Here is a 16353-nt window from a genome sequence, read left to right on the forward strand (position 1 = left end):
CCAGTGAGCGCTCGCTCAGTGCCAGGCGCTGTGCTGCGCATAAGTGCGCCATTCCATTTAAACTGCCCAACAGACCCCTGGTCTGGTAGAGCCCATCATCATCACCCCCACTTTGTGGATGAGTAAACTGACGCTCCAAGGCCTTCGCTCAAGGCCAGAACGCGCAGAGACAGGACTCGAACCCAGGTGATGCCAACAATCCTCCCATTGTCATTACCCCATCCTTCCCCGGGGCAAGTCAAGAGCAGCGAGGAAAGGTTCAGCGGGTGGCCGCGGGTTAAACCCAAGGACTGGAGTCCGTACCTTGTTCTTGTCCCTAACTCTCCCGGCCTTCTCCACCCCCGCCCCCCAATCCCGGGGCGTAGGCACCACCCTTTTCCTCCGGGAGGAGCAGGGAGAGGGCGGGTCCCCGAGCGCAGTCCCCTCCCCGGACCCTCCCCCCGGCTTTAAGTCGGCGCAGGAGGCCAGGCGCGGGCAGTCCCGGGCCGGCCCGCGATCGCGCAGATGGCGGCGCTGGCGACAGTGGCCAAGAAGGTGTGGAGCGCGCGGCGGCTGCTGGTGCTGCTGTTCGCGCCGCTCGCGCTGCTGCCTGTGGTCTTCGCCCTCCCGCCCAAGGTAACGCCTCCTCCTCCCGGGCGCCCCCCACCGTTCTGCCACCTGAAGGGCCGCGCTGAGAGTAGGACCCTCTCTTCCCCCGCCTCCGAAGCGGGAGGCTGCTGAGGTCCCAGACCGACCCTCGACCCTCAGCCCTCTCCCCTGTACCCTGCCCCCTCTAACCCTTTCCCAGCGGCGTCTTGGAGCCCGGGATGTTCTCACTAATCTTGGAGAGATTTTATCCTCTTTGATGAGCTCTAACCATGCGCTGGGCGCTGCGTGCAACATTTCCCTTGATAATCACAAGCAACGCGTAAGGAACGCCCATCGGGGCAAGTCACAGAACTTTGAACTTCATTTCGCTTGAATGTGAAAATGGAGGAAACGGGACTGTCAACCCATTGGGCTGTGGTAAATATTAAATGAGGCAATGTATGCAAATCGTTTAGAACTAAGCTGTACACAGTTAGTGCCTACGACACACTGGCCGGACGACACACTGGCCGGTTTTATTCCAGGCCCTCGGTCTAATGGGAGCAGCCAAGGTTTGAGGAACTGTCACCAGGAGCCAGGCTGTGAAGCTTTGCCCTGTGGACATCATTTTATTTCATCCTTTCCAGGCTCCAGGATGGGGGAGGGGGGAGGGGTGAAGGTCATTCATCTCATTTTCCAGAGAAGACAAGGGAGGCTCAGAGAGATGAAGTGACTTGCCCAGAATCACACAGCAAGCAGCTGAGTAGGATCCAGTCCCTGGCTTGTCGGAATCCAGAATTTGAGCTGTTTCTACACTCTCAAAGTAAATCCCTCGACCAAAGGCTGCAGATTGAGGTCAGGAATGTCCTGGTGAAAGTCAACACCAAAGGGGGCTGGGAGAAGATGGTGTCACGGGTCCCTATTGGGTCCCTCACGGGTGCCTAGCCCACCTGGGGCATCATGGGAGGGCATAGGACAAGGCTTTCACCTCCAGGAAGTTGCTCTACTACTTTTCAATGTGATAGTCAATGTTCATAAAAAAGAAAAGCAGAGAGAGGGTGTAATGTAGTGGTACGTTATCCAGCACCCACCAGCAGAGACCAGGGGAACTGGGATTCAGAGAGGGCTGTCTGGAGGAAGGGTCCCTCATTGGGCACAGGGAGTAAGAAGGTGATACCAGCTGGTGCCAAAGAGACCCAGGGCTAACGTACAAACAAGTTTTCTGGTGTGGAATGATCCAGGCTCTTAGACTTTTTTGACTTTGAAGAGAGAAACAAGAAATGCCAGAATAAGGGTAAGGTCACTTTTCAAAACCATCCCATTCCCAGCCGGGGTGCTGACCTCAGGACCTTGGACCAACCTCCTTTCTTCTTTGGGTCTCACTTTCCTTGTCTGTGGTGTGGGGCCGTCATGGTGCTGGTGTTTGAGAATCGAGGTGAAGGGTTGAGAGAGGGAGTTGCCTCATTTTGTGGAGCATCACGGGTGGAGGCTGGGTGGGTCTGTGAGGTCCTGGGTGGAGCCCCAGGCAAGAAAAGACAGAACTTACAGCGTCTCGCTCCTCAGCAGGGCCTTTCACAAGCTTCTCTCTGCTCACCCTCTAGCAAGATCTGCTAGATCAGGGGCAGATCCAAGTCTTATAGGGCCTGAAGCATGTAGTATTTGAGGGGTGCTTTTCAAGAAAAAGTACACCGATTTACAAATAGAAAATTCATTTCAGGGCTTGGGAGGGGCTCTGAAGCTTAAGTTTCATTAGTGTCACTGTGAATCCACTTCCACGCGAACCCCAGTGGGCCCTGGAAATGTGCCTCAAGCTTTCTGCGATGGTGGTGAGCCTGATGAGTAAGCAGTTTTACTGAATGCTTAGCTCTTACTATGTGCCAGGCACCATGTGAAGAACCTCGGCCTCATCCTGTATAATGTGCACAGAACCAGGGAGACAGCTGCCATGAGCCTCCCTACTGACCAGGGGAGGAAACGGACGTCAGGGAGGTTACGTGACTCGCCCAGGGTCACATAGCCGGTTCGGAGTCAGGATGCAGGGATCGAACTTAGAATCATCACACTTGATACTCTTTCCTCCGTTATAACTAAGAACCTCTCCTGGTTCCCTGCAGATCCCGGTGGGGACCCTTTATGTGGCCCTGGATGTCACTGCCTCATTTAAGTGGTTGATGAGTGTGGGCTCCCTCAGGTCTAGCTTCTTGGGGGATTTTTTTTTTTAAGATTTTATTTATTCATTTGACAAACAGAGATCACAAGTAGGCAGAGAGAGAGGAGGAAGCAGGCTCCCCACTAAGCAGAGAGCCAGATGTGGGGCCCAATCCCAGGACCCTGGGATCATGACCCGAGCTGAAGGCAGAGGCTTTAACCCACTGAGCCACCCAGGTGCCCCCTTGGGGGATTTTTTAAAAAAGATTTTATTTATTTATTTGACAGAAAGAGAGATCACAAGTAGGCAGAGAGGCAGGCAGAGAGAGAGGTAAGCAGGCTCCCTGCTGAGCAGAGAGCCTGATGCAGGGCTCGATCCCAGGACCCTGAGATCATGACCTGAGCCAAAGGCAGAGGCTTAACACACTGAGTCACCCAGGTGCCCCTTCTTGGGGGATCTTAAACCTCCCTCAGAAATCTCTATCAGCATACTCAAAGCCTCACCCTGTATTTTATTTATACATATAATTATATATATATAATTATTATATTCTTGGATATTAACAATGGACATGTTTCTAAATCTGATTTACGATGTGAATCGCGGCATCCTTAGAGAACATAGAACAGAAAACGTTGCTGTTTTTATTGACCTGGGACATACATTTAAAGCAAAGAGTGGGTGTGCTATGCAAATGAAGCTTCCAATTTTTTTGGTAATCTTAACCAGTATCAACCCTGTGATAACCTCCCGAACAAAGCCCGGTGAGCTAACAAAAATTTATGTTTGCCATGCAAATGTAGCTTCAAGGCAGGTATCCTCAGTGTCCACTCCCACCCACAATATCAAATTGTCACTTCTAAGCCTCTCTCATACAGAAATTCTGGAACCACCAATTGAAGTTATTTCATACGTATGGGTTCCCCAAAGCTTTCCAGGTGTCAGATCAGGAAAGACAATGGAGCTGCCTGGGCATTTGCCATTTGTCCCTCATTGGGTCCTGGCTTTCCCGCTTGGTGATGTCTCTGATGTTCTAGGAATCTGTGTGGTCAGCAGGGTTGGCCCTCGTGCACCTGTCCCCTGGCGACTGCTGAGCCAGTCTGTGGGGAGATTGGGGTTAATTCGAAGAGCAGATAGAAGTGGTGGAGGTGGGTGGAGGGGGACAATTCTTACATTATGTCCTCCTGGCTTGGAGCAGAATGCTATCAGCAGAGATGAAAAGGAGTGGGACGTATTTCTAGAATGCAGTGATTGCAATTTCCAGTGCCACTGGAGGTTCCAGCTCTTGCTACAAGGGTGCTGGACACCAGTAGGAAGTCCAGATGCTGCTGGAGGGATCATCTCCAAGTTTTCCAAGAATAGCCATCCTGGGAGATGGAAGTTAGGGGACTGGCCTTGGGCAGCTGGTAGAGATAGATGAGACTGTCAAAGCAGCTTGTAAATGAGCACCAGCTCACTAACTGTTTGCAGGGAAGTCTTGCCCCCTTTCCCACCTTGCACCCACACCCACTGAAAGCAAATGTAACCAGACTGACCATGTGGCCAAGATGAGTTCTTGCAATGGGTACTTATAGTTGACTCTAAGGATGCTTTGAAGAAGAGGGATTGGGGGAATAGTCTAGGTTGGAATGCTACAGGGTGTTGCTCAGGCTGTGGACTGCACAAGGCGGCTTGAGTTGGCAAGAGGAGATTGAACCAACCTGCACTCCATCTGCCCAACTGTGTATCCTGTTGCAGTGCTGGATCTGCCTGAGAAAGAGCCCCTTTCCTAATTTGCTGCTAGCAGCAGACTGGTTCTCGGGTAGCTGATCTTTTAAGGGGACGGTAGTACACCTAGATGGTCAGAGGCCCACTTTTTTGCTTTTGCTTAATTCTTGGGTGGGTGGGATTTAGGTGGGTGATGAGGAAAGTGATCATTTCATTCCCAGTTTTGAGTCTTTGGAATCAGAACTGGATTCTCATTTCACATACTTGCTCTGGGACCTTGGGTAAGGCATTTTACTTCTCTGATCTCCAGTTCCTTCACTGATAACATGACCACAAGATCATCTTTTTCCCTGGTTATCATTCGGGCCCTGTGAAATCATATATAGTGCCTGTGCCATAACTTCCTACTTTTAAATTCAGTGCCAAAGGTGTGCTTCACCTCTCCTGTGCTGTACCTGGGCGATGGAGACCCAGAGAAATCAAAGGATGGGTAGAGCATGGGCCATAGCTCTGAGAAGGCCTGCATTTGGGTCTTGGCTCTGAGACTCTGAGATGGGCAGCTTTGCATTTCTGAGCCTCTGTTCTTTCATTTGTGAAGCGAGGACTCACACCTTTCCCAAGGGCTTTATGAGACTTAATTAGGAAAACATATGGAAATTGTCCTGTATGGTGCCAAATGTAGTGTGAGTTTATAATAATAATACCTGTTAAAAATTGTTTTCCCATTTAGCCTATATTGTTTTACATGGTTTTCAAATTTTAGTTTATTTACTTTTCACATCAGCCTTAAGAAAAGGGAATAATGATTATCCCCATTATTAAGATGTGGAGAAAAAAGCACAGAGAAGTTAGGTAATGTTCCTGAAGTCACACAGTTACTAAACACTGTGTTGGTCACTTCTCTTGGTCCTGGGTTTTGGGAGACAGTGTGGCCAGGGTTCTTGGAGACCCCGAGTCTTCTTTTAAAAGGGGCTTCCCAGAAAACCCCCCGGATCCAGCCTTGTGGATCGAGTACCTTCCTAGTGTTTTAAACGTGTATTATCTCATTGAACCCAAAGAGCTCAGACAGGGAACCCCTAAAATGGACTACATTCTGTTTAGTTTCCATCATCCAAATACTGCCCACAACATTTTTACCAGATCCCCTTACTCTGCTCAGTATTACTTAATTATATTCCTATCATACCCTCCCCTTTTTTTACATCATTACTACCTTGCTACCCTCCCCTCCTTTTCAAAACACTTAAATACAATGACTTAAGGAGAAAATTTAATACAAAGACCATGTATGAAAACCAGGATCACAAATGACTAATAGAAGAAAAGCAGCAATAAACAAATATCCAGTGTTGGTTGATTCTGGCCACACACTGTTGCCTGCTTGAAGCCAAGGGCCTGAGGTCTTCCCTTTCTGTGTTGTCTAGGGAGGCAAATGCTCAAGAGAGGTATAAAAGACAAGGTAGTGTGAAAGTGAGGCTTTGATCTGGAAGGAATGAGAGGGAGGAAAGAATCCACAATGTTTTCATGAAGCTCTCTGAAACGGTCCCCCGTCTGGTAAAAAGGATTTATTCATAGGCCTTTCCTTGCGGGATTTTGTGATCAAGAATAGGTTTATTGGCAAAATTGGCAAAAGCTATGTCTTCGTGGCACATAAATTTTGTTTCTTTTGCAGTCTATCCTTTACACATTTTCTTTTTTTTCCCTGGAGGGATTTTTGAAGCCAACTGCAGGTGGAAAGGAGAGATGCTTGTGGGGTTTGGTGGAATGAGCTACGTTGAAATGGCCAGTCCTAAGCCTCAGTTTACTCATCTGGAGATTGGGTCTAATCCTACTGAAGTGCGTTCGTATGCCTAAGGCACTTCACCAAGTGCTGTCCCGTAGTAAGCACTCAGTAAATGTCGGCTGCTACTATTGGAGCCCGTCACAGTGCTTAGAACTGAAGGCTCATTCTAGTTCAACTTCCACGAAGAGGAAACCAAGGTCCAGAGAAGGAAGTGAGTTGCCTGAGGCCTCACTGTAAGGGAGTGGCAGGGTTGGGGGGAGAGTGCCTTCACCCCTCTATCTTTGTCCACTGATCCCCCATGTCAGGCTTCTGGCCATCATGTTTTATCTAGCAATATTTAATCCCTGAGCCTAACTTCTAGATAAAGGGTAAGGGAAATCTGAAGTCAAGCTCCCTTGCTTCTGTTCAGATCCCAGTTGGCCCTCAATGAAGATTATTAACAGCGAATATTTATTGATCACTTACTGGGAGCTCTGGCCCCCTTGCTCCCTCTGCTCCCATACTGACCTTGCCTCTTTCTTATATATCTCAAAATTGCTCTCACCTCAGGACCTTTGCACTTGCTGTTTCCTCTGTCTGAACTGCTGTTTCTCCAGATATCTGCAAGGCTTGCTTTCTTACTTCATTCATCAATGCTTAAAGACCACCCTCCTCAAAGGCCTCCCTGACCACCCTATCTAACAGAGAGGTTAAAAAAAATCTTTTACACTCTGTTCACTTCCCTGCCTTACCTTTTGTCATGGTCTTTATCACTATCTGGCAGGTCAGGGTAAGCAGTCATAGGGTTGGCTGGTGCAAATAATTTCCATGAGCTCTAGGACAGAGGCTGTCCCTAGGTGTCTGGTACCTGGCTCTCAGTGATTGAGGCAGGAGGATGGATTGTGGCCTGGAGTGAAAGAGCCCAATAAAAGAGGTAGTTGGAGGTGTGGGCTCTGGATTGGTGGTTTACATTGGAAAAATACCTTGAGTTGTTTACTATCTCTAGGAACTAGCTAGCCCTGGTAGCGGCTGACCTTCCAGAGTTATCAAGGTTCCAGGATGTCAGAGCATCAAATTCAGAAATTAGAACACATGCTTGATTCAGTCTTCCATACTCTTCTCTCACTATGATCGAGTCTCATAGGTCTTCTTTCGGTTCTTCAAGTCTACCAACCTTCTTCCTGCCTCAGGGTCTTTGCATTTGCTGTTCTCTCTGCCTGGGCTGCTCTTGCTGCTGATCTTCCACAGCTGGATCCTTCTGGTCATTGAAGTCTTAGCCCTAATTGTACCTCTTCTGAGGAGTCCTCCCTGACTACCCTTTCTCAAGAATACTTGTCCTCCTTACCCCACCAAATACTCTCTAAACCAGCCTCCTGTTTTATTTCCTTCATGGAATTCATCCCAATCTGAAATGGCCATTATTTGTTCACTGTCTGCCTCCCCAGGTAGGCAGTGGGCAATGTCAGGGCATCGCTTGTTCCCCATAGCCCCCCTTCCTGTGCCTAGGACAGCGTCTGACACGTGATAGGTACTCAGTAAACAAGTGAGTGAATGAATTTGGACTTGAACTCAGGTGGCCCTGATTTAGAAGACATGCACTTTCAAAAACCCAGACTGCTGCCCCTTTGTGGAAGGTTTGAGCTGGAATCGTACTTCCAGCTCTCCCTTTTTCAGTTGGGAGGACTGAGGCCCAGAGAGGGCCTGGAGAGACGTCCTCAGCCTCTCCCAGCCAGACGGTCCCAGAACCTTCATCTGTGCCCCTACACGCTCTCTGGCCAGGTCTGACCCATTGCCCACACAGGCCCCTTGGCCTCGGCGCCGCTCCTCTGAGGCCCAGCCAACTTTCCACTTGCCTGGAGCTCCTGCCAGGTGTGTAAACAGGCCAATATAATTCCTGGTGATGCAGCAGGGAGCGAGATCGTTTCCTGACCAGACTCAACAGGACAGCGCCCTCTGGCCCTCTGGACTGATAAGCAGGATTTTCAGACACCCCCCGCCCCCCTCCCGGCCCCCCGCCCAGACCTTGAAGACACAAAGTCAGCACCTTAGCAAAGCCAGACCTGGCTGGGGCCTGGAACGAGTTGCACACATGCTCCCGAGCCCCTCTCTCCAGCTGAGATGCATCGGAGAAGAGACACACAAGACCACAGCTCAAAGCACCTCCTGGCAAGTTATTTCCCTCCCCTGAGCTTGATTTTCTCACCTGCAAAGTGGGCATCCTGAAACCTACCTGCTGGGAAGACTTGAAAGGGTCTGATGTACGGGAGATGCTTGATAAAGGAGCCTGGCTGTTGCTCTTATCTGCATACTGGGGGTACCAGGCTCTTGGCTCTGCTACTTGTCCCTGAAATTTACAGGTGAGGGGCAACCAATGGGGAGGAGCCTGTGTTGTTGGGTGGAGGGAAGCACTGACACAGGGGACAGAACAGCGATCCCCAGCTGATAAAGAAGTAGGAAAAGGCCTGAGGGGGCCACAGGCCCAGTGTCTGTCTTGTCCCTCTGTCCCTTTTGCTCCAGTCTCCTGCGTGTGTCCTTACCAGCAGTCGGGGCCAAGATGGGGATTTGATTTCAAGCATATTAAGCTGTCTTACGGGAATGTGCTGGAGTCCCTGGGAGGCTGTAGGAAGTGAATTCAAGATTGTTGATGTCCTGGGCCACATGCCTTATTCATGCCCCCTTCTCTGCTCCCCGAGAGGCTCCTAAGAGTCATAGCCAACACCTCCCAGTACGTATGATGTGCCAGGCGCCATTCAAAGCACTCAGGCTTGCTAGCTCAATTTGCTCACCATGGCTCTGCGGGGCAGGTGCTGTTACTGTCCACATTCACCGATGGGAACACTGAGGCACAGAATGGTTTAGTCACTTGTCCAAATGCCTGAGGCTTGGAAGCGGCAGAGCTGGGGTTCAGACCCTGGCGTTCTAGCTCTGGAGTCTGTGTTCTTAGCCACAATGTGTGATGCAGGGGTGATAGATCTGTTTTATAGATGGAAAGGTCAAGGCTGAAAAGGGAAGCCACTTGCCCAGCACCTTAAGGTCATTGAATGAGTAGTGGGGCTGGCATTTGACCCTTGGTCTGCCTTATCGAAGGCCCACACTCCTTCATGGTTCAGTGGAGGCAAAGGCGGAAGGAAGTGTTGGGGTCGGGTATTGTCAGAGGCATTCGGAAAAGCTGCTTAGAACAGAGATAACGTCATCCTGACCCGAGTAGGAGTTTGGAAATCTCGGGGAGCTCGCTGAAGACAGGAACTAATGTGGGTGGTCAAGCATGATAGATGGGAGCTGGGATTTGGCTGTCTGGGATCAAATCCTGGCTTTTTAATATGCTGTGTCATCTTAGGCCAGTTACTTAACCTCTCTGTGCCTCTGTTTTCTCATCTATAAACAGATGTGCTAAGAACCGATGATATTGGTAAAGGTCTTGATAGATGTTGCCTAACTTCATGGACAGATCACCTACTATGTTCTAGGCTCTGGGAAATGCTTTAAATCAGTGATTCTCAAGCATTTTGCTCCCCAGGAGACAATTGGCAAAGTCTGGACACATTACTGGTTGTCACAGGGCGATGGAGGTGGTGGGTGGAGGCCAAGGGTACTGCAAAGCACCCTACCGTGCAGGGGACAGTCCCCTGTGACAAAGACCTCAGGCCCCAAACGGTGGCTGTGCGGAGCTCCAGAAGCCTGCCTTGAACGTGTTCGATGTTTTGATTCCCCAACCAGCCTGGGAGGCAGGCACCGTCAAATCCCATTTTCTGCCAGGGAAACGGTCCATAAGAGGAAGTGTTTGCCTGTGGCACAGGGCCTGGCTGGAGGGGCCCTCACGGGCTAGAGGGGATTCGGAAATGGAGGGCCTGTCAGTCAAGACAGAATACCCTGGTCTCCCAGCCCGGCTCAGAGGAGGGCGGCTCCTGGCTGCCGTGGGTGGAGCTGACCCTTTGTCCCCTCGGCCCTGGGGCTCGCAGCAGGCGACACCTTTCCCTTGGTTGGGAGAAACAAGAGAAGCCCTTGTTTGCTGCCACCCACAGCCCCGATTGTCCCCATGTCCCCATAAGTTCACAGGCTGCCTGCACCTTTCTCTCCTGACGAGCTGCTCTCCCCCGCAGCTGGCTCTGGAGGCCTGGGTGGGCAGGGGAGAGTGAAGGAACATTCTGCCTGCCCCTTCCTCTCTGCGACCCCTTTTCTGTGAAGGGCTGGAACTTAGCAAAACTTGGTGGTGCCCAAGTGGGGTATTTGCAGCAGAACCCAAACCTAGACTTGAAGGCAGTTTGCTGGGAAATGAGTCTGAGGGGCGCTGGTGTCTGGGACGAGAACATGGGGTGTCTAGGCCCAGGGAGCCTGGCAGAGGCCTGGTGCGGCACCCGGCTCACAGGGCATCTCCCACCTCTTGTTGGGGGCTGGAGACTGAGACCGTTCTGAGAGCGCCTTCTCACCCCTGCTAAACCCACCTGTGTCCTCAGCCTGGGAGGCCTGGCTCCATTTCCTGCTCCGGCCTTTTGCCTCCAGACTTTGGCTCTCTGCTTCTGGAAAAGTGGTCTGTCCAGAATCCCTGGGCTGTTGCGCCCCTCCCCGAATCATTTTCTGAAGTAGGAGGGAGCATCGTGAGAGTGGGAACGCAGACACCAGACTTCCCGGACTCATCTTGCTCTCCCCTTCTTCCTGGCTGTGTGATCTTGGGCAAGTGACTTAGCCTCTCTGTGCCTCAGTTCCTCCTCTGTAAAATGAGGACACTGATAGGACCTTCCTCATAAGGGTGGTGTGAAGATTGGCTCCTACCTTAAATATTTTGAGCTGTGCCTGGAACATAAGAGGTGCTAGGGAAACGGTTGCTATTAATGTTATTTTATTATAAGTAGTAGTAATATTTGCATTACAAATGAGCCTGTGGATCCAGGGGTCTGGAAATGCTTTATGGAGGATGAGGCTTGCTCCTGGGTTCTCTTGGTCTCCTTCCTACTCACCATGTGGGTTTTCGGGTCTTCTGAGCCTCTGTTTCCTCCCTTATAGAACAGAATAAGCTCTTCTCCTAGGGGCTGCTGAGAAGATTAAATGAGATAATGCTTATCAGAGAAAGCCCCCTTATTCTTGGCCCGAAACCTGGAACCCCAGAGGCCTGAGAAGGGAGGGATGTGAGCAGCAGATGGTCAGAAGGGGCTTGGAAACCTCCCAAGTCAGCCTCAGCAGCAGGGGCCAGCTTCCCCCAACATGCGTCACGGGGGCTCCCAGGATGTCCAGAGCAGGGCCAGCTGGATCAGGGTGCGGGTGAGGTGATGGGAAACAGTAGAGAATTGAACACGGTAGGGGCAGGGAAGACTCCCAGTGCCTGAGGGAGGTTAGACAGAGTAGTGGGTACACAGGATATGGCCTCAGCTGACCTAGGATAGATGCCAGCCTGGCCAAGAACTTGCTCCGTGAGTGGGAGCAGAGCATGTGCCTGACTCAGTTTCCTCAGTCTGATGGGTCTGCCTATCTCAGGGGGCCGTGGTGAGGAGCCAGGGAAGCCAAGGGCTTTGTAAACAGTAAAGTGCCCTACAGATAGGGAAGTACAAGTAGGGACCCTGACCATCTTGTTCGTTCACCAACGTATCTTCTGACACCTGGCACACAGTAGGTGCTTCATAAATGTGTCCAGAATGAATGTGGAATAAAAACGGCTATTTCCTGTGTGCCAGGTGCTGTCCACAAGTGATTAACACATTCAGTCCAAAACTATTAACTGAGCACCTACTCAACACCAGCTACTATTCCAAAGGTACATGGCAGTGAACCAAGTAGTCACAAGTCTTTATACTTATGGAACTAATATTCTAGAGAGGGAGACATTGGGAGAAAAACCCAACAGATAAACAAGTAAGGTCTATGGTATGATGGTGAGAGGTCTATGGCAGATGATGATGAGAATGAAAGGGAAGGGGGAGTGGGGAGCTGGTAATGCAACTGTAGTGGTAGTGCTAGAGTAGTAGTGTAGAGGTAGTGCAACTGTAGCGTCAGGAGCTTTCATTGAGGAGGGAACACTTGAACAAATACCTAAAGGAGAAGATAGTTGATCAAAGCCAAGAACATATAAAGGAAGAGCAAGGGAAGAGCAGGTACAAAGGTACTGAGGTAGGCGAGTGGCAAGTGTTCATCAAATGATCTTCCCAGGGCCTTAAGACAACCCTTCCCAGGAGACAGACCCCTGGCCCCCTAATCATGGAGAAACTAAGTTCAAGGGCCTAGCTGGGATTTAGAGTCACACCCTCCCCCAGTGCCTTTAAGGCCTGATTTTACTTTCAGCCAGAGAAAGGGCTGCTGTTGGTACAGGCTCCCAAAGACATGGGAGGGGCTCTGAGGAGCAGGAGGAGGTAGAGAAGCCCTGAGGGGGGCTTTAGGTGTACCTCTGCCCCATGTTGGTGACTGAAGTGTCCTCTGGACAGATGGGGAGACTGAGGCCTGGGGAAGAAAAGGACCTGTCCTGGGTTACACAGTGGGTGGCTCTCTTTTCAGAACAACGTGTTCTGACCTCCTTGGGCTGAGTCAGTCCACTGGGGCCTCATGGGTCCAGCGGGGCTCGCACCCACCCCACCCGCCTGTCCTGGCTCATGAATGATTATTAAGGCTTGGTCAGCCGTTATGTGTGAGCTGCCCCAGGAACACTTTTAATGAATGGCTCTGAGAACTTGAACTTGTTAGAACATCTGCTAATGAGTCCAGGGGTCTAACCAATCCAGTCCAGAGGAATGGGTGGAGGATGAGGTGGCCTCAGAGGTCTCCTGAGGAGAGCCCCCCCCCTCTACTTTTTCCCTTTTACCCCTTGAGTCGTGAGCCCAGATGGACACAGGTGGCTCTTAACTGCTTCCTCAGGTATTTTTAGGCACGGGAGAAGGTAGGGAGGAGCCCTGGTAGGAAATCAGAGACCGGACTTCTGGGCTGCCTCCCCTGTTTCCCTCTGGGTCACCCTGGGCTAGTTTCCAGTTTAACTTTCTATGTCTCAGTCTCCTCCTCCAGAGAATGGGCACCCGCACCTCAGCTCTGCTGACCCTCAAGACTGAGCAGACCCATAGGGGATGTAAGAGGGCTTGTAAAGTACTGTTCTGTGGAGTGTCCTTTCATTTTCTTTAATAGAACCTTCCAGAGCTTGTGTGTGGAGCAAAAGTCACAATCTGTGTAGGGAGCTCAGCCCAGCACCCGCCCAGGTGAGCACTCAGTACGGGCTGGCTGTTACAGTCACGGTTATCCTCATCGCTGAGCCTGGCCCAGGACCCTGGGCTCAGACCACACAGTGGGAATCACACTTTATCCCTGGCTAGAAGCGTACACATGGACGAAAGAGCCGCAGTCCCTCTCTGTGTCTGCTTTCTCCTTTCTCGATGGGGACATGTGCTAAGCAGGTGCATTACCGCATGTCCGAGGCGTGCCTGGTAGCTGGCCGGGTGAGGCCCTCAGGAAAGGGTCACTTTATCCTTCCCATCCACCGCTCACATCAAGGCAACGTGACCTGGGACAAGTCAGTCGAGCTCTCTGAGCCCCGGCAGAGGGGGGATAGCTGCTGTGCGGCCTCCTGGAGCTGTGGGTAGGGTTGAACCAGGGAATCCATGGGAAGCCACCTGGCCTGTCGCAGGGCTCAGTGCCTGCAGCCCCGTTGAGTAGCTGTGGTGTTGCTCTGAGGCAATAAGGGAGAATTGATGGAGAGAGTGGGGGCGGGAGGGGAGAGCGGGGACGTGCCCCGAGCCTACAGGCTTTCACAGAAGGGCCATGGCCACGTTCCCTTTGATCTCCCTCCCAGTTCTCGCAGGCTGGCGTAACATGCTTCCTGGTTTTCTGGGGACCCAGCAGCTCAGAGGGATGCCTGTCAGTCCAGAGCTCACAGCCTGTTGAAGGGTAGCCCAGGATTTTCTGCTAGGACCGTGGCCTTCCCGGTAGCCCTGTGCCCCTGAGCATCGGCTGGCTCTATTGGACCCCCCCCTTTCTTTTTAAAGATTTGGTTTATTTGACAGAGATCACAAGAAGGCAGAGAGGCAGGCAGAGAGAGAGGGGGGGAAGCAGGCTCCTGGCTGCGCAGAGAGCCCGATGCAGGGCTCGATCCCAGGACCCTGGGATCATATCTGAGCCAAAGGCAGAGGCTTTAACCCACTGAGCCATCCAGGCGCCCCTGGATGCCCCCTTTTTAAGTGGAGGCCTCATGCCCAGGTGCCTGTGGGCGTCTCAGGTTCTCTCCCCTCTTGCTAGGCCAGGCCCTTTCCTGGGCCCTGTCGTGTGTGTGCACCACACTCCCTTCCCTTTGGGGTCTATATCCATGTGCCCCCTGGAATCACTGCCTCTGCCTTCATCCTTACATGGCAGACCTGAAGTACTTCACAGGTCCTCAGGATGAAGTGTCCCATTTCAAAGGCCAAGAAAGTAAAAAGAAAAGCAAAGAGGGCATGAAAGCTTCTCGAAGCACAGAGCTTGTAGGTAGTGGGTAACACTTTGTAAATCGCCAACTCCACTGGGCATCGCTCCCGGCACTCTGGCTGCATGACTGTACTTAATCCTTGTAGCAGTAACTCAGGGGTTGAAATTCTTGTCAGCAGCATCAGCCCCATTTTCCAGATGAGACCGAGGTGTGGAGTTAAGTCACTTCCTCCAGGAAGCAGTGGAGGCAGGATTTGAACCCAGGCCCTCTGGCTCAGGATGCCAGCAGCATAACTCAGAGGGTCTTCTGGTTTTGGGGGTCAGGCCCAGATTTCAGCCCCCGTGTCCTAGCTCCCTGGCCACTGCTTGTTCTGATCCCAACCGCTTCTGCCTCCCGGGACTGGCCATCTTCCACGTGTTGTCCCACCCTGGTGACAGTGACATCATTCCTCTCCTGTTATGGGTGAGAAAAGCGGGGCTCTGAGAGGGGAGGCGGCCTGCTTGAGGTCTTTCCCACTAGGAGTGAGCGCCTGAGCCACGAAGCTTCCGGCCCTCGGTGGCTCCGGGGTTTCTGTTCGAGGCGTAGGCGCTGGACTGGAGGTCATGAGAGAATACAGAGAGGTTTAAGGCACAGCTTCTGCCTGGCTAGTGTTCAGGGCTTCCCACACTCAGCCCTGCACACCCCTGGGGAGGGGGCCTTTCATGGGCAGCTGGAGGGCACCGCCGTGGGCAGCTGGCCCCAGGCCTGCTCCCTGAAGGGCTGGCCAACCTGCTCTCTGCCTGGCATGGAGCCACCACCAGTGCCCGCTGGGAGCCTGGCCATGTCGCAGTGTCCCGACAAAAATGTCTGCTGTGATTCAGTGGGGAGATGGGGTATAGGGGGGATGGTGGCAGGGGAGGGAGGATACAGTTTCTGCACAGCTCCTGCCCCTGGCCTCAGAGGACATTTGCTGAGTGAAGGGGGCAAGCAGGGGGGCAGTGGAAAAAAGTGGCCTTGTGTCTGTCTGGAAATCATTCCCCAGCTCAAAAATTAACCTCCTGACATGGCATTTTCTTCTTTCTCCCCCCTCATCTCTGTGCATTTTGTCTGCAGACTTTACTCCCTGTAGTAACAGACTAGCTAACCTGAGAAGCTGGAATTTCCTTGGTGGGAGGGATTATAAGCCTTCCTGTAAGAAATCCTAGGTTGGGTTGGCATGAGTAGGTCAGGGTCAGGGACTGTGGTGGCCAACCCCAACGCCCCCGGTCCGCGTTCTTGCTCCCACCCAGGGCCAGGACTAGCGGGAGCCTAGAGAGGCAGCCAGAGAGCAGAGTTGAAGCTGGGCTCACTGTCAGCGAGGGGTACTTGCCTCACCCCTGTCCAGCCCTGCTCCCATCTCCTCTGCCTGGTAAAGCTCCAGGCACAACAGTCTTTCAATGAAACAAGGTGAGACAAGTCCTTACCTCTCACTCGCTGTGTGACCCCAGGCAAGCCACTTTCCTTCTCTGGACAACCGGTGTATGAGGGGTTAGCATAGACCAGGGTTTCTATCGACGTTAATGCTACTAGGAACAAATAATCCTTTGTTGTGGGGCCATCCTGTGCACTGTGAGTGGTTTAGCAGCGTCCTGGCCTTTACTCACTAGACATCAGTAGTAGCGTCCCCATCATGACAACCCCAGAGTCCCCAGACAAATGTCCTCCAGGGGACAAAATCATCCCCTGTGGAGAACCACTGGATTAAATGATCTCGGGTTCATTCTAGCTTTCGTGTTTAAAGATTTTTTTTTTTTAAAGAATTAAGAACAGTCTTTTTGAAGT

General features: G+C 51.8%; 1 protein-coding gene across 1 annotated transcript in view; it reads left to right on the forward strand.

The window, feature by feature from the left end:
• The first annotated feature begins 490 nt into the window (after window positions 1-490).
• The window catches only part of SLC13A3 (solute carrier family 13 member 3), a 68315-nt gene continuing 52452 nt past the window's right edge, over window positions 491-16353 (forward strand). The window contains exon 1 of the mRNA XM_032838475.1: window positions 491-615. Coding sequence (XP_032694366.1) covers window positions 505-615 — 111 coding nt within the window. The 5' untranslated portion in view covers window positions 491-504. The remainder of the gene's footprint in view (window positions 616-16353) is intronic.

The sequence above is a fragment of the Lontra canadensis genome, unplaced genomic scaffold (assembly GCF_010015895.1).
Source record: "Lontra canadensis isolate GAN:19392208 unplaced genomic scaffold, GSC_riverotter_1.0 scaffold105, whole genome shotgun sequence".
NCBI lineage: Eukaryota > Metazoa > Chordata > Mammalia > Carnivora > Mustelidae > Lontra > Lontra canadensis.